General features: G+C 42.4%; 2 protein-coding genes across 3 annotated transcripts; both read right to left on the bottom strand.

Annotated features, from left to right (window-relative positions):
* Nucleotides 1–95: 95 nt before the first annotated feature.
* LOC114857400 (aminopeptidase N-like) lies at nucleotides 96–12213 on the bottom strand. The gene is made up of 21 exons (XM_029153848.3): nucleotides 12119–12213; nucleotides 10743–11992; nucleotides 9384–9526; nucleotides 9111–9244; nucleotides 8901–9021; nucleotides 8565–8719; nucleotides 8297–8410; nucleotides 8063–8206; nucleotides 7914–7979; nucleotides 6583–6648; nucleotides 6244–6389; nucleotides 5162–5247; nucleotides 4921–5051; nucleotides 4314–4369; nucleotides 4033–4180; nucleotides 3784–3872; nucleotides 3498–3605; nucleotides 2639–2806; nucleotides 2382–2522; nucleotides 1337–1400; nucleotides 96–1119 (listed from the first exon to the last, which is right to left on the bottom strand). The coding sequence occupies exons 2-21, from the start codon at nucleotides 11348–11350 to the stop codon at nucleotides 964–966; spliced, it is 2844 nt and encodes a 947-aa protein (XP_029009681.1). The 5' UTR covers nucleotides 11351–11992; nucleotides 12119–12213; the 3' UTR covers nucleotides 96–963.
* A 406-nt stretch (nucleotides 12214–12619) lies between these two features.
* Nucleotides 12620–16247, bottom strand: si:dkey-12e7.1 (uncharacterized protein LOC557553 homolog). Of its 2 annotated transcripts, XM_029153849.3 has the most exons (4): nucleotides 15788–16247; nucleotides 14527–15151; nucleotides 13742–14261; nucleotides 12620–13537 (listed from the first exon to the last, which is right to left on the bottom strand). In XM_029153849.3, exons 2-4 carry the CDS (start codon nucleotides 15088–15090, stop codon nucleotides 13386–13388), a joined length of 1236 nt encoding a protein of 411 aa, XP_029009682.1. In that variant the 5' UTR covers nucleotides 15091–15151; nucleotides 15788–16247; the 3' UTR covers nucleotides 12620–13385. The 2 variants fall into 2 exon arrangements, with proteins under 2 accessions (XP_029009682.1, XP_029009683.1); XM_029153850.3 differs by having other exon boundaries at nucleotides 12620–14261; nucleotides 15788–16243.
* Nucleotides 16248–17464: the final 1217 nt, after the last annotated feature.

The raw sequence follows: 17464 nt of genomic DNA, 5'->3' as shown, positions 1-17464 counted from the left end.
AGTGTAAGAGAATCAGGGAGTTTATTTTTAATGCACCAAGCATCAGGTGAAGGCAAATGTTTTCATCTCAGACATAATGGATGTGATGCAGCCAAGAACTGCACAATGAAGGAAGCCATAAAGCAATGTTTAAGACCCATGATAATATGTATACTTTTAACTGTCTTTTATACTCAGACAGTACAGTGCAGTACATTAGACTGTGGGTGTGATCTGGTTTTTGGTTTGACAATGACCAAAAGCCCAAACACTATAATGAGCGTGATTTAAACCAGTGAGCGGAACGCAGATGGGGAGCGGCCAAATCCGTTCTCACGTTGGCTCAAAATAGTGCGTTCAGCGAAGGATGCTCTGTGAAGCAGCCTGTGGCGACTCATTCACCGTAGCTTCACGAGGTACGGCTCCTCAGCAAACGGACAGCAGGCCAGACACTGCTTTAAAGATTCCATTGAGGTCAAACAAAGAAGAGGTTCTGAATGTGAGGACTTTTTTTTATTGTGATGTTTTTTATTAAAAATAACAATTTCAAACAAGATAAAGAATAGTTTGGTTCATTGATTATAACACACTAAGACACTGGGTAGTTTTTTATATCGTAATGCAAACTGTATTTGCTACAAAACATATTTAGCTGTTGATTATTGACTTTTCACTGTAACAATAGAAGTTGATTGTAAAATTGTTTATAATATAAATCAGCTCAAACAACAACAGATGAAGTAGATGAAAAAACTCTACGTACACATACAAACAAGTAGACTTAAAGGTTGACTCGACATAAATAAGGCACAAAGGTTTGCACATGAACACTGTTTCTTTCAGGACGTGTACAGTACGATACAGAATTTTACGTCATCTCCTACATTTTCTTTTCTGGCTGAGTTCTCGTATGTAGATTCGATGGAGGATGAAAAGATTAGGTCGGCAGCTCGCTCAGCTGATTGGCTCCAAATCAAACGGGGCTTAAAGTTTGTATTTGTTATTTTCATTTTCAAACCATTCCAGTACGCTGTCCTTGTTCTCGCTGACCCACTGGAGGTTGACTCGGGTTTGCTCTATGGCCTGCTCCACCGCCCTGGCGGCATCCTGCATGTCATAGTCCTTAGAGAAGCGCTCCAGCTGTACGGAACAAAGACGAGGTCGTCGTGTTAGTCACAGCAGAGATAGTAGTGGGTGGTGGATATTCCCAGATGATGATGCTCACACACATAACTGAACTCTTGGTGACAGGCTAATACAGTGTCAGCGTATTCATTTAATATCTTGGTATCACTGTGTGACTAGACAGAGTTTACAGGTTTACTGTTGATATGGTTTAATCTCAATAAGTGATTACCTCCTGGAGCTCAAACTTTGTGGAGAACCGTCTGGTAACTTCCCCAATCACTGCAGCTCCATTCCTGACAACACAGAGACACACAGGAGGGGGACATGACTGGAAGCTGTTAAGTGCTGTACAATGCAAGGCAGTGGAGGAGTTTGATAATCTGCTAGACAAATAACCTGCTGATAACTTGATGTTCGCTCACAAAATGAAATCGTCTTCTGTTTATTTAACTGATGATATAGATCGTTTTCGTTTCCCGGCAACAGAATAAACTATGCTGTTTGCTCAGCTACCAGAGGACCTTTGCACTTCATGCGACTGTGTAAGATTGTTAGAAGTCGGCTTTTATAATTCTTAGGAAGACTTCCGTAATCAGCTGATCCGGGCCGATCCAGACAGTTGGGGGGTCGTCACGGACTCTCACTAATGTGCTACGGTGGCTTTCCAGTTCCTGGGCTCAGCTGTGAATACTTGTCATTTTGTTGTAAATCTTCTGGGAAAAAATAGCTACATTTAAACTTTTAACACTGACACAAACTACTGGCTTCCATCGACCTCAAACCAAAAATACCAGCAGCATCCGTGGCGCTTTAAGGCCTGTGGAAGTGTTGGTGCAGAAAGTTCCAGTCATCTGGATTTAGGATTAAAATATGGGTATTAGACAAACATTTTGCCTGATGGTTCTTTTTCTCTTTTCCAGGCTGTTACCATAATGCCAATCATGTTTATCTAATATTGTATATGACTCAGCCCAATTGACTCTTCTTATCTGTTTTTTCATCAGTCTTTCTGACCTTAGACCAGCTCTGCTGTTTACGTTGCCCAGTACAGCCGTGATTTCTTCCTATTCCCTAATATCTGATACTAGTATCTGCTACTGTATAACAAACTATTCACACCCAGGTCAGGTCTTGTGGGCGCCTTCACAGCTAAAGCCAATAATAGTCAGCTACAGGGTTAAGAAACAACCATTAGTTATATTAGATACAGTACTTGAGTGTGTTTGTGAAGACACTCAAGTACTCAACAAGACACAAGCTAAACTGGAGCTTACCCTTGAATGATGTAGTCCCAGTGAGCTCTGATAAAGTTCCAGGCCAACGCCTGCCCCGCCTCATTCCTCGCTATGTAGATTATGGTGGAGGCAACATCCATCAGACGGATCTTGTCAGGGCTCAAAGTGTACTCCAGGTATCTGGGCGATAAGGAAGCCGTGAACCCGCTCGTTTAGTGGCTTGGTTGGGATGCGCCTTATCGCGGGTGTGTTCTTTATTACACCGTTCTGTAAATCAGACAGCTCGCAGGCTTTACCTGCTGAGCAGCCAGATCTTCTTGGTGCAGGACAGAGCTTTACGGAGCTGCTCCTTCTCCGAAGTGTCGCTGGTGTTCTGGAACGTGTTCCAGGCGAACTCCCACTCGTCCTTCCCTCCGGCAGCCACAGCTTGACAGTAGATGGTGGACCGCAGGTTGGGGTGGATGCTGAATCACACAGGCTCACATTTTATTTCATCCTGGCTCACTTGTAATTTCTACCTAATACAAGATTTGAAGGGTTCACACCTGTATAGGGCATCTAAGGTCATCCATTATAAAAGATACATGTCAACGTTTTGTTTATGTCCTGAAGCAGCAACTACTAATAAACTACCATGAAAAATCTGAACTGTGAAGAATTGTGAATTTCTATACATACAGTAACAAATACACATTTACATGCGGCACACCTCCATACATGTACTGTACATACAGACATGTATGTGTATACGTAAAAACATTTTGTGAAAAAAGCCATGGTCTCTAATTCCAAGTTGCACTTGAAAGGTTGTATCTTAGTGAATTCCCAGATCAGGTAAAAGCATTTACTTATTGTTCTTGTCTTCATTATTCTGAATGACCAGGAACAGAATCCGTGGCCTTCATGATTAATGTGTTGGCATAAAACCCCTGTCAAGTGCAGCTTTATGGAGCATTACAGTTCAAAGTTCTACCAACAGCCACAAACACTTCACACAGAGACGAAAGAAGGACACCTACCTTCGCTAATTACTGCGGAGGAAAGCTACAGAACATGATGAAAGCTAGTTTAATCAGAGCAACCCTTCAGGAACCACTAACTGGAGCTTTGCGTTTTCATATATATACTGTATATACTCAACAGGTCCGTCCGTACATGTTTGTGCCATTGTTCCTCCAGAGGGCAAACATGTCCTTGGCCATGGTCACACATTCCTCGAGTCCGTTGAAACACGCCAGCTCCACGGCGTTGATCTGGTTGTACCTTTGGGTGAAGCACAGTGACACATGCAACGCGATAAGTCTTGTTGGAGATGGACAAATGTCATTAAGTGCACTTTGAGTAAAGATTATTTCATCCTACTCAAGCATTAGTCTTAATGTTTCTGTTCATTACATCTGGACTCGTGCTTTACATTATGGTAACTCTGCTCTGCACTTACTGCAGGGAATGGTCTTCCGGGACTCTTGAATGGTCTGTGTAATTCTTGAAGAAGCCGTACAGCCCTTCAACCTGTTTCAGGAGATACGCCTGCAGGAAGACAGTGTTTACACGGTTTACAGTGTTGTCTGATGAGGGACAACAAGCAATTTAGTGGATTACTCAAACTGTCTGTCTGTCCACCACAGGACAGTTTATTTTTTTACGTTTGACTATCACCACTTTGAAGCTAGATTTGAATGAATCATGCCTGCATGGGTCCGTAAACCTCGGAGCGGTCAAACATGAGGACGAAGTATTTGAGGTTCATAATGGCCGACTCCCACGGAAGGTACGCCGTCTCGTTGCGCAGGAAGCGCGTCGTGTTCAGAGCCAGAGTCACATCAACAAGTTTGGCTCTGAAGAAGAAATGATAGGTGATGAGGGGGAAGGAACATCTGATGCAGTACAGGTTGAAGTACATGGCTCATGTATTCTAGTGATGGTCGAAGCAGCCTGGTGTTTTGGTTCATAATAAGTCTGAGTCGATACCTGGCCAAGTTAAAGGCGTCATCTATGAGCTGCACTCTGTTCATCATTGGGATCTCCTGGAAAACAAGATGTGAGCAAAGTTCTATTCAGTTAGAAAAAACTGGTTCACTGGTTCAGATTCATTCACATCCTTCTATATGAGCTTGTGTCTGACCAGCTCTAGGTCTGAGTGGGTCAGGCCATTCAGGGGCCATTTGGGGCTTTGTCATGTTTGTCTGTTCACTCCTGGACCTGTGCTTTCAGCTACAGACATGACTTCTGCAGACAAGATGGCAACTTATATATGGAAGAGGTGGATAGAAAGCCTTCAACTGCTTCCGGGGAATGGCATCGACTGGTTCCCACCTGGAGGACCTACTGACTTACACAAAGGGAACACCAAAACAACAGACTGGCCTTCGTATAGCGTTCGACTTGAAATAGATAAATGTAGAGCGGACTGTCAGACTGATGGAGCTACCAGGACTGGTGCTGAAACGTTTGGACTCTAGAGGGAAGACTTCTAGATGCCGGAACTCAACTAAACAAAGCTGGCGACGCAAAGCTGACCTGCTGTTATAAACATCACAACTCAAAACTTCCTGCTTCAGTACAGGCCCTGTCTTACCTGTGGGTCTGTCTCCAGCTGAGTCAGGAGCTGTTCCCAGTTCTCTGGGTTGTAGTTGACTCTGTAGTATCCACTCCAGTTCATGTTTGCCAGGATCCACTTGTCCTTAGCAATGAATTCACTTTTCTTTTCTGTTCAAAAGATGTTTAATATTACTAGACTAGTATTGGTTCATCACAGGGTCAAAGTCAAATTTGATGAACATTGTAATTATAAAAGTTGAAAGCTTTTGATTGTTCACCTCGCTCATCGGTGAGCAGCCAGACAATTTTGGATTCGGATTTTGCCTCAGATGTCATCACTCGGACTGGGACATACCACCAAAGACTAGAAAAAAACGAAGATTTATAAATGATGATAGATTAGCATGTTACTTAGAAGTAGCTCACACTAAAACATTCCTCAGCTCAACATAACAACCATCACACACATTCAAAACATTGCTTCAACTGGACCAAAGGTGTCATTTAATGTTATTAGCCACATGGGCCAAGAAATACAAACAGTTACGCAGTGGCATTAACAGTAATGTATTACCCTGCAGCCAAAACACACACTGGAAAGTTACTCTTTAGAAGAATCTTTTTAAAAGGAAGATGAACGTTATAAGATGATGGCATCAGCAGAGATGGATTCATGCAACAACTTTGGTTACTGTAGATATAGTGAAGGTCCTGGATGCTGTTTTTATTTATTTCTTAAATACGTTTTATTTACACTCAATGTCAAATTTAAAGGTTCTATTGCATTAGCTACACTGGGCAAACACAAGTAACCACATGATCTATGGAGACCTTTGACCTCACTCTCTAACTGCTGTATTTTATGACTGCTGACCTGTGACGTTAGCAAACATGGGGAAAATCAAGTTAACACATTACATGTTGCTGCCCTTTAATATGTTCAATACGTGTTTACCTTTTGGGATTTTGGTTTGGTTTGGTTATTATTCATCTAAATTTTTAATTGTTTATTGCGACTGTAATTTGTAACATGAATCTAAATAAACAGAATCTAAATTTAGACTTAGAGGAAATCCACATTTAACCAAGTTTGTCTGGGTCACAAACCCATGGAAGCCTTAATTAAACTCTCCCCGAGTTGTGTTTTTTTTATATTTCTTTACTTTACTTTAACAAAATGTTAATTAAAAAATAATTAAAAAATTTGATTTAAGTTTAATTAGGTTGTTATTATGATAGCAATGTTGTCATCTGTTGTGCAAACGGAAGCTGGTGTAGAACAAGAAGTGGTAAAACGGAGGTTTGTCATTGATTTGATTGGTGAAGTACAGTAAAGTTTTTTTGGGACTCCAGCACAAACCTGGATTCAGCAGAATCGTTGAACAGGAAGTGTTTCTGGTAGATTTCCCCATCTGTCGTATTGATGGTGATGACAGGGTAGCCGCTTTGACTGGTCCACTTGTCCATCACCTTGGCAATACCTGGGTTACCGATATCAGCTAGAACCTGGAAATATGAAACAAACCTAATATTGATACAGTATATATATATATACATATACATATACATATATATATATATATATATATATATACACAGTATATATATATACGATATATGTAATCAATTACAATGATAGTAACATAAAAATATTGTAGACATGCTGTTTACCACAAACAAACACACAAACAGACTTGACCTTGTCTATATATTCCCAGAGATTGTTCTTCTCAGTGTTGTTATACCTAAAGTCCAAGAGGTACATCTGGAGAACAAAAGAGAAATGAATAAGTTATGAATAAAACGATTGAATTTCAAAATGTCAGCAGGGAAGCCCACAAAGCAATAACAGTTGCTGTGTTTTGGTAAAAACAACAGTGATGGACTGGATGTTGTCGACCTGCAGATGTTTGCTCCGTCAGGGATTCACTCTTTTCCTTGAGCAGAATCAGCCATTAGTCGCGTCCCACAGGGGACATTTGAAACCCTCACTGATTGCTGGTGAGACTGGACAAATGCATTGTACACTGTGAACCTTGTGTCGGCCTTTTCCCAATGCAACAGACATAAACCAGATGTTGGAATGTTTGACTTCAGAAAAACAAACGCTCCTGTGTTACAACGGATCTGGTTTAGATATAATATGGAAATCCTGTTAATTGATGTGCAAATAATGGCCACTGGGGGCCGAGACACTGGCCATGTGATGTAATGACTCTAGAAGCAAAGTTGCACGGGTGCGTGAGAAGCTACAGATCTGTGGGAATAAGAGTTTTATGACCAACCATTGCACACAACCATCTGTTACCTAATGCATTAGGAGAGTTTGAACAGACAATCTGAGCATGTTTGTATGGGTGGCACTGGCGGGCAAAGTGTCTTAACACATGCAACTAATCTGCCCAGGTGTGGAAGCTCCACAGCAGCATCCCTGCCCCGCCCCCTGCTGACTCCTTGGATCAGGCTGTAAGAGCATGCGGATGGCTGAAAACCCAAACCATGCTTACCACATTATGAAGGGGAAATAGTTTATAGTGGCTGGTCACATCTGTACAGTTTGTGGTGCAGGTAGATCGGCTCCAGCTCTTTGTGTTAGACTTTGCCATTCATGAAGGTTCTGTGGAATCCCGAGCTCCTATGATCATCCCGACTAACCGACAGCTGTCTGTGCAATGCATTTTCACAAATGACTGAGTTTGTTGTCCAATTTCCAACCGGTGTTCGGGTTAGATGTTTAATGTCATAAAGTATTCTAACTGAAGGGCTAACCTTTAGGTTGGCTCTGAACCTCTGTACAACATCTGGATGCTCCTTGACTGGGGAAATTTATGTGAAGGAAGACAGAGCTGAGCTCTCAGGACGTGACCCTCCGTGTCCTCCCCACATGCTCATGTCCAAACAATAAGAGCAGGTTTGGTGTCTGTAATATTTGTTCTTACAAAATAAAATCCTCATCATCTAAATAGTTTCCTCTCCGCGTGCTTTTGGAGACATTTCTTGAAATGTAACATTGCATAAGTTGTTGCTTACTTTGACTGCTCTGTTAAAATCCTTTTCACCCACAACATCTGCCAACATTCTCAGCACAGTCGCCCCCTGCAGAGTCAACAGCAAGGACATCATGTCAGCATTGACTGCAGTGCACAGTTATGAGGGAATTGTGTGTCTGTGGTGTAAACCTTGCTGTACGTGATAGAGTCAAACATCTCTGTGATCTGCACTGTGGTTTGGACATCTTCCTGTGGAGGACTGAGAGGATGCGACGAGGCCAGAGCATCCTCCTGAAATGCTATGTGGAGGTCGTTCACAATATACATGTCTTTCTGAGGAGAACAAACAGAGGGGACTGAATGAATGGCAGGACAGTTACAGCCATTTGAACACTGGGACCACAGGATAAAAGTTCAACTTACTATATTAAACGAAGGCTCCACTTTGTCCACTGCAAAGTAGGACATATACGTAGCAAAGCCTTCATTCAGCCAAAGATCATTCCACCATTTCATCGTCACCAGATTTCCAAACCACTGTCAACAACATGCACACAATTAATGCAAAACTGTTTAGCGGGTGAACTATTCTGTTCTGAAACTCTTTGTGAGCTTGGGCCATAAAATCTGACCCCGTATCATTTTGGCCTTTATGACAGCTGTGAAGAAACAAACAACCCCGCCCCCTAACCTGATGTGCCAGCTCGTGTGCAATAATGGTAGCGATCGCTTCCTTGTGCAGCAGTGAGGACACGCTATCCTCATAAAGCAGGCCGCCCTCCTGGTACGTGACCAGGCCCCAGTTTTCCATTGCTGCGGGATTCAGATCTGGCAGCGCAATTTGATCTAAAGGAAGGACAGATAAAAAGCTTGTCTTATTATGATCAATCTACTTGTCCATTGATTAAAAAGTCACACTGTGTTTTACTAAAAGCCTCCCTGTGTCCTGTAACTGCCAACAGGCCTTGAATAGCAGATGAGGACACACATATCCACAGTATCCATGTATATGAGCATAAAGTTGTACCAAGCTTTGATAGTGGGTATTTAATTTCGAGATGATCCTCAAAGAAACTCAGAATGTCTCCGGTGATATTGGCTGCATACTGAGCATATCCTGCATTAGCGGCCTCTGGGCGGGAGTATATCTGTTCAACAGAGATGTGGACAGAGGTGAAGCATGGTTAGACAATCCTACAACACAGATTCTGAATCTGCACAGATACTGCTCCCGCACCTTGATGTTCACTCTGTCATGTTTGGAGCTGGTCGGTTTGAACTCTGAGACGGCGAAGGCAAATAGGTACGTGGACATCCTCTGCGTGGGAAGGAAACGAGTGTATTTCCAGTCATCATCTATAATATTAGAGACTAAAAAGGAAGCAAAGAAGTCAGATTAAGATAAGGAAACCCGTTGTTGATCTACAGCGAATGTGCCCGGATGTCCAATCAAGCCATGACGTACAATGAGGTGCACATACAGTATGTGGAGCCTGTGCTGTATCGTTACCTGCTTCCTGGGTGTTTCCCAGAGCTACTGTGCCTCGTCTGTGAACGATGGTCACGTTAAACACCGCCTTCATGTCAGGCTCATCGAAACAAGGAAACACTTTCCTGGCATCTGTCGGTTGTAAATTGGTTGCGACCAGGAATCTACGGGATAAAGGAAGCGCCATAAAAACACGTAAACACTGCACGTAAAGACACGTGTTTCAGTTGAAATATGTGAAGAGTCCAGATTAGGTATCTGGTCATTCACATTAACATCAACCTGGTTTTGATCTGTTGTGCTGTTTATTTCTGTACAAACCTTTAGCTTGAGTTTAAGATATAATAACATCCATCCATTCTCAGATATGTTTTCATTTGACTTCCTCACAGCTCTGAGACAGGATATTGTCAGATTTGGGCCTCTTTGGCTCGTTCTCACTGAGGCAGCTCTTCACACGACAGCCTCACTTGGTTCCACTTTGTAATAGCTGCTTCATTGTTTGTTTTGGTAACGTGAGACATTTTGGTGCACTTATGCTGCTCACAGTGAAAAGCACAAAGGTCTGTCCAATTATCCTATTTGGTTTTGACAGTGTGAGACGAGGGGCCGGGGCCGGGGCTCATTTATTGCATTTCTTGTAAAAGAGTTTGTGAGTTATGTAAGTTTATGTTCATGAAAGTCACGCGTTGTTATGGTCGCAAGAAAGAGAAACTTGGGATTGGAGTTGTTTAGCTTGGGAAGTTGTGGACGAGGCTGGAGCTGATCCCAGCTGCAAACAGACACCTCACACATATACAGACAACCGCTCAGTTTGGAGTATCAATAAAACATACATGTCCTTGGATTGGGGAGAGAATGTGCAGATGCTCATAACATACAACAACAACCAACGTGTGTGAGTCCATTTCAGCCGTTAAACTGCTGATCCAAAAATCAATCTTGTGGGTGTGGAGGCTTTGGCAGCACATAGTTAGACTGGTGTGTCTTATGGTAAGTATCAGTGTTAGACGTGTCACCATGCAGTAATTTAGCACAGATCCCTTTGATATTTGGCCTCAGCCAATGGTGAGTCATGGAGGTTTGAACATTATGATCAGATCAGATCATTGTCCCCTAGAGTGTGTGTTTATTTCTTATTCTGTTACATTTAGACTTCTGTGGGTTGTTTTAGTGCAGCAGGTTTGTGCTGTGCTACTCGGAGCTGGTAGATCATCACATGGAGACATGTACAGAGTCTAGGACAGTAAAATACTCAAATCATTCCTGCTTTTCCTATGACTGATTATGAGTTAGTACAGGAAAAGCAAAGGCTGGACATTAACTCGCCATTGTCTTAACTCTGCAATTTTAAATGGGTTTCGTTTAAATTGCGCTTACCTGTCTGCGTTGGTATCATCTTCATCAGCAGGGACTCCTTCCACATATGAGCTCAGATACAAGGCTTCCAGGTTTTCTGATATTTCTCCCCTGAAAGCCAGTTGCAAAGTGTAAATACTTCCTTCCTCCAAATCCGAATCCAGCTGGATCTCCAGAAAGTCAGTTTCATCATCGTGGTTTTTCACTGAGGACACTTTTATACGCTCTTCTGTATTTTTGTTCATCACCACTTCATCAGAAACCAGCAGGTTCTTGCTGTGGAGGTAGATGCTTCTCGTCTTCTGGACGCAGCGGATTTCCACCGTGGACTCTCCACTGAACACCAGCGTCTGGTTTGGACTGGTCACGTTGACCTTCTCGATAATTCGGGAGTAGAATTCAGGCTTGATGGTGATGGTGTACTTCTCAGGTACCAGACTTCTCGGCAGTCGCATGACAGGCGGTGGCGCCAGGGTGGTCGACGGGAAGGTCGGGCGAGGCGTGGGGTTCATTGTAGAGATCTCACTTTTGTAGAAGACAACCATGGTGATGATGCCGGCGATGACGGAGATGGTCAAGATGACAAAAGTGGCTGCAACAGCCTTGGACAGGATAGAAACCTTGGGCATGGTGACAGTCTCCTTGGCCAAGTCCTAGACGTCCCGCTCGACAGGTTGAGGTGTGCCTGGTTTACTCCTCAGCTTGTATCTGCCTGTGGTCTGCAATGGCCGATCTGTTCACACGCAAGTAACCTCCCTCCCATAAACAGGGATTGGTCCCAGCTATGGGTCCGTGCTCTGATTAGGCATTAACTTCCAAAGGGCAAAGAGTTATGGGTGAAGAGGGCACGATTTTTATTGCCAATAATCCGTCAGACTGTGCTCATAAACATCTGGAGGTGGTTATTCTGGCCACACCACTGCTGAGGTAAACCAGTGAACACTGATACTTCGCAAAGCATTCATGTAACACATCACAAACTATCTGACAGAAGTACAGTACTGACTGATGCCTCACTGTAACACAGGAGCTGCTGGCCAGGAGAACCCCGCAGGAGATTGACAGTGAGCTCGCTCTGGATTGAAGATGAAGGTGATTAAAGTTCCAGATTGTAGCTTCCTCTTCCTCCAGTTACTTGTAATCACAGCCAGAAGCAGCCAGTGCAGGTGGAGGCTCTGGCGACCTTCAACGACGTGCATCAACACAGATCCTGACAAACTGACAAACTCCCCAAAACACGGGAAGCATGAGAAAGGAGGAGTGCAAAGGGGCTGGAAAAGAGGGAAGAAGGAAGAGGGAAGCACGTGGTGGAGAGAACATGGAGTGAGTTTGACTCAAACAGCCTCACAGCACGGAATCAGGAGCCACATACAAACACAGACACGCACACTCCTCACCTCATGAGAGGAACCACGGAGAGCAGAGTGGGAGAAGAGGGGCTTGGGCTGGGTGCGGCGGCGGTGACTGGGAACAGATGTTTCTGCTGGAGGGTCGAGGAGGTGGCTGATAAAGTAATCAAACACTGGGCAGAAACTAGAATCATAATCTAATTAGGATCAGGGAGGTCGGAACCAGGTACAGGGAACATTTCTGTTTCTGTCGTGACGTACAGCTTCTCCTTGAGATCCTGAAGTTTATTAGACCAATTTTAAAATCATTGTTTGGTGCGTTTCAATAAACATTCCAGTCAATTCCAGCCATTTGGTCATAAAGCCGAAGTCAAGCAACAACAATAGAAATATCTTATATAAATAAAAGCATCTTATAAAGATCATAAAACACAAATTCCACATCTGCTTTTTATACAACCCACCCGTGGTTCCGCTGCAACACTACCTGCCTCTGGGACTGAAATCTTTGAGAACAAGGACCTCTACTGTTTGAAAGAATAACAGCAGGAGTGTTGATTTATTTATTTGAATCTCATGGGAATGAAAAAGAACAACAAGAAACATAACATACAAATGAAAACTTTCCCCAAACCGCTGAGATCTGGTCACACATTTGCAACAGCAAACCTCCATAAAGGCAACAGAAATGTTTGATTTTTTTCCAGACATTAACTATGATTGAGTTCCTTCATGAAATGTTACACATTAACAACATTAACACTACTCAAAAGGGACTTTGCAAAAACATTGCACTTTGTGCAAACTGGTCAAGCAGTGAAATGAAACCTTCCCTATTTTGCATGTCCAAACACTGACAACAAAGTTCGAAATAGTCTATTGGTCCAGTGTCAGTAACAATCAGTCACTTCCTCTTTGCACGATTCCTTGCTGTGTTCTAGTGCCTGTTCCAGCAGTTGAATTTCCCCAGATCAACAAAGTCAGTCAGTCAGTCTGGACACATCATCATCAGCCAGAGACTTCATGATACTAAAATCTTTACTCAGACATTAAAAAATTATACATTCACACACAAATCATCTCTGTTATTTGTGCATTTGCAAGTTTAATTGTTTAATTTCTTCTTTTCCCTAAATTGTGGATCTGGGCCTCAAAAACCTACTGAGGAGCCAATCTTGTTTCCACCAAAAGTCTACCCTATCAAATCAGGGTAGTCAGGGAATGCTGGGGGTTTTAGGGGCTGTTGTGGAAATACAAATTAGAACTACACTTTGTACATTAGGAAGGTTTACCAGATTTCAGTTTTTTTGAAGTATCAGGAACTTTCCAGTGGAAAGTAGACTTGTACACACCTGGCTGAGTCAAAATGTTGGAAATGTTGTAACTCTCCCAGCTTAGATTTTGTTGGAAATGAATTCAGATGAGCACAGTGCAACCAGCACGAGGCATGGCAGCTTCCTGGAGAAACTGGACAAAGGAAATAAAGCAGATATGCATGTCAAATACACTTCAAGTCTCAGTTTTTATTTACAATTGAATTCATGTTCAGATTATTTAAAACCAGACTTTCTGGAATCTACCGACGACAAGCAACCTCAGTTGACTACCAAAGCCAGCTGTCTAGATGCCTAACACAATAACAGGACTGTTCTAGGATGGCCGACAGTTCACCATAGTTCTCGTCTCTCCATGATGGAAGGAGCCTCTCATTGTTAAGGGCCTGAAGGTTCGGTGTCCCCTCCCGGAGGACATGGTAAAGGCACGGCCACCGACTCTGAATCCTCAGCCTGGTCCTCCGGTCCAGGGTGATGCCACGAACGATCTTCTTTGCTCGAAGCTCGCGCAGAGTGGGCAGCTTCAGAAGGGAAAAGACTAAGCCTCGGCTTGGTGAAACGTCCAGGAACTCCAGAGACTGAGACTCCAAAGTGTACGAGATACCCAGGTTCCTGAGAGGCACTAGGATTTGTAATGTCAAAGACTTCAAGTTGGGCAGGGACTTGGTTAGGGTCTGCAACGTTGCCGGTGTCACTCCTTTAAAGACCCAGAAGTACTTGAGCTCAAGGACACGGAGCTGCTGGAACTTAGTGAGTAGTGACACGGACAAATCTGACCAGTCAAAATGTATCCGCATCTTAGAAATGCGTGGGCAACTGTGTGTGAGTTTGGTCAGCAGCTCCTGAAAACTGGTCACCTGTAAAAATAAACCACAAATGAACTTAGCAAAGTATGGTGCATGCAAATGCAACTTTTTAAATCATCATACACCATTATAAACAAATGATAGTGAATATATGTAAACCATGACAATGTAGACATAAGCAAATGTGCACTAGCAAGGAAAGTAGGTTTTATTACTATTTTTGTGACATTCTTTAATAAATTAACGCTGGAAAGATCTGCAGTTTCAATCATAATGTAAACTTATAGAACAAAATAAAATAGGTAAAGCATGTTACCTGATCCATTTTGGTAACACTGTCCTGGTGTGAACTCGAGCTGGAGTGGACCCTGAGGTCCAGAGGCTCAAGAAGAGTAAAGGTCCAATTGAGATCTAAGTGGCTGAGGTCTCTGCAGTGTACATGATCCAACAGGTGGCCCAGCAGCTCACCCCATTTGTTGCAGCGATCTCCCAGGTCGAAGCTGGCCTTCAGTGTCAGCAGGCTTGCCCGCCTTGAGATGAGGTGGTGGGTGTAATGGTGCACCCAGGATTTCCACCTCTCAAACTCACGATTGGAAACCAGCAGCCCCTCCTGACCCAGATGGAAGACGCCACGGCGAGAATAGTCAGCTATACGCCACAGCTTCCATGAACGGACGAGACAGCTCCAGCTGAGGCAAACCAAAGCGCAGCTACACTTGTCCACTTCATTCAGAAAGGACAAGACATGCAGCTGGCACTCCACTGGAAGAAAGTTAAAAGGAAAATAGTCCTCTGCAGCTTTCCGCCGGCTGCTCACAGGGACAAGGGGTCTTTTTTGAGGTGACATGATATCAGTTGAAGAAAATATCTTGATGCTCATTTGTGGAGGTCACAATCTTAACCAGGTGATTTGACTGTCTGTGTTTGCCATAAATACTGGACTGGTGAAGGTAGAAAAACAGACAGAAAAGTATTTACAACGTTAAATTATGTCAATTATTTTTACACTGTGAGTGAACAAGTACCTTTTAAAAAAGAACCCTACTGCATATGACTTCTATGACTACACAGTACATGTAATTTCACTTGGTGTATATAAGTGAATAGATAGATAGATAGATAGATAGATAGATAGATAGATAGATAGATAGATAGATAGATAGATAGATAGATAGATAGATAGATAGATGCAATAATATATTTATCTCACTTAGTGCCTTCCTGTTCATTTCTTCCATTAAAATTTAAAGAAATAAATAGCATAATTTTAGTCTCTTATTTCTATACACAGACAATATGGGTAGAAAGACAAATTGTACAACGGTAAGATGTCCGCTTTGCAACAAATATCCACTCGAAACAAACGTGGCAGCAATGTGATACGCCTGTGCTCATTTTAACTGGGTGTTACATTACAATTTATGGTTGCACGAGTCGGGCTTCTCTAACAGATCCGTTATTTAATCCCCTTTAAGATAGCCTTCAGATCCCAAAAACGTGCAAAGAGCACAAACGAAAAGTATTTTCATGAATCACACGGTAATGACACTGCAGGGAGGCAAATGTTGTGTCTTTACCTTTTTGTCGAAAAAGGCTGCGGCTCTCAGTTAAAACATAACCTGCTAGAAGCTAGCAGACAGGAGACACATTAGTTTAAAACGAAGGTTAACTGCTGAAGAATCGAGTACTTCATATAATTCACTTTATATATGAACAGGTATATATGTATAAAACACGTTTTTCATAAACAAACTCCACGAAAATAAACAACAGTATGCTGAAATAACTAGGCCAGCTAGTTAGCTGCCGAACAGCTGAGTTCTGTTGTTGTTTTTTCTGTTTCTAACGACGTCATCATTGTGCGCTGGGTTGCATCTTTTACATTCCGGCGTTGCACTGTCGGGGACGGGGGGGACTAGTGCTGTGAAAGAAAATAATGAAAATGCATTTAATTTTGTGCTAAAGCAAGAACTACATTTGTAAACATAACATCAAAGATACGACGCTGATAACGTTTTCCCCCAATAAATATTTACTAGATATGTTTCCTCTGCTACGACGGAACTAGCGCCCTCTCTTGGCGGCCTCTCGTAGAAAAATTGTAATCAGGAACGTGTAACTTGTCTATTATTTTCTACAGCTTTTGAAATGTATTTGCATTTTACTTAAGAAGTGCTTTACTTATTTGTTAACACATATTCAACATTTTAAGGTGACATACCATACACACGCAGACATGCACACCAAATTATAATACAAACTCACAACAGCAGCACAACATGGCTTCAGCTTTCATGTCTTACACAGAAATAAATCTCAGCCTAATAGTATATATGAAACAAAAACAACACAGCTTAGCAAAGCTTTAATGGCACACACAATCTCTCCAGAAACTGCAGTTTGATCCCCAGTAGATGGCACTCTGAATATACAAAAAAAAGAACAGACTTGGAAGACTTGTCCTCATATGTCATCCCCCAAAACTGCTGATACAGACTGATCTGTCACATGTCTACCCAAGAGCTTTGCTTAATGGGATCCAAAGTAACAATGCAGACCAAACATTAACAAGCAGTAGCCCACTAACAACTCTCTGTATAATAATAATTGGCTTTTGTGAACAGATGCAGAGGAACCCAGAATATGATTCGTGCAATAGTGTATTGCCATAATTTCAGTGTTGTCAGTTAACTAATATATTATTTCCCTTTATTTCTACAAACTACAAATAAGCAATGAAGATGGACTAAGACTGTGTTTTGTATTGTAAGGTATGCATTGAATATCCCATCTTTTGGACAGAATATATAAAAGTAATTCCCTTCCTGCAGTAGATTTTGTGGTAAATGTCTGTACTTGTGTACAGGCTCTTGTGTAGCCACAGACAAGTAGCTGGTGGAAATGATGATGACAAGAGGCACGTGCTAGACAAAGGAAATAGCAGAAAAGACAAAACTCTGGACTCGTTATGTACTGTAACACCCAATAAAATATATATAAGACATATGTTATGATGTTTCCTCAACCCCTGCAAGGAATGTGTGACTAAGATAGTGAGTGAGTAAGTGAGTGAGTGAGTTACTTTTTTTTAGACTATTTGTAAAAAACCTTGTGACTCGTGACTATGTGATTATTGGTCAGTGCACAGTTCACCTTTAAAATGTTAAACATGTAAACACAGTCTCCCACGGTGCTTGTGGAGCAATATTTTGACAAATGGTTCCAGTGTTTTGTAGCTGCAGCTGAACCCGCAG

The sequence above is a fragment of the Betta splendens genome, chromosome 6, assembly GCF_900634795.4.
Source record: "Betta splendens chromosome 6, fBetSpl5.4, whole genome shotgun sequence".
Classification (NCBI taxonomy): Eukaryota; Metazoa; Chordata; class Actinopteri; order Anabantiformes; family Osphronemidae; genus Betta; species Betta splendens.
The sequence above is the reverse complement of the archived record's forward strand: the minus strand, read 5'-3'. Positions and strand labels throughout refer to the sequence as shown.

Excerpts from the sequence above, each read along its gene's own strand:
- LOC114857400 (XM_029153848.3), bottom strand. The coding sequence starts at position 11,350 with ATGCCCAAGGTTTCTATCCTGTCCAAGGCTGTTGCAGCCACTTTTGTC. Across the intron at positions 8,720-8,900 it reads ATACCCACTATCAAAGCTTG|ATCAAATTGCGCTGCCAGAT; the intron begins GTACAACTTTAT and ends TCCTTCCTTTAG. Across the intron at positions 4,181-4,313 it reads GACGCCTTTAACTTGGCCAG|AGCCAAACTTGTTGATGTGA; the intron begins GTATCGACTCAG and ends TTTCTTCTTCAG.
- si:dkey-12e7.1 (XM_029153849.3), bottom strand. The coding sequence starts at position 15,090 with ATGAGCATCAAGATATTTTCTTCAACTGATATCATGTCACCTCAAAAA. Across the intron at positions 14,262-14,526 it reads GTGTTACCAAAATGGATCAG|GTGACCAGTTTTCAGGAGCT; the intron begins GTAACATGCTTT and ends TTATTTTTACAG. Across the intron at positions 13,538-13,741 it reads ATGGAGAGACGAGAACTATG|TTTCTCCAGGAAGCTGCCAT; the intron begins GTGAACTGTCGG and ends TCCTTTGTCCAG.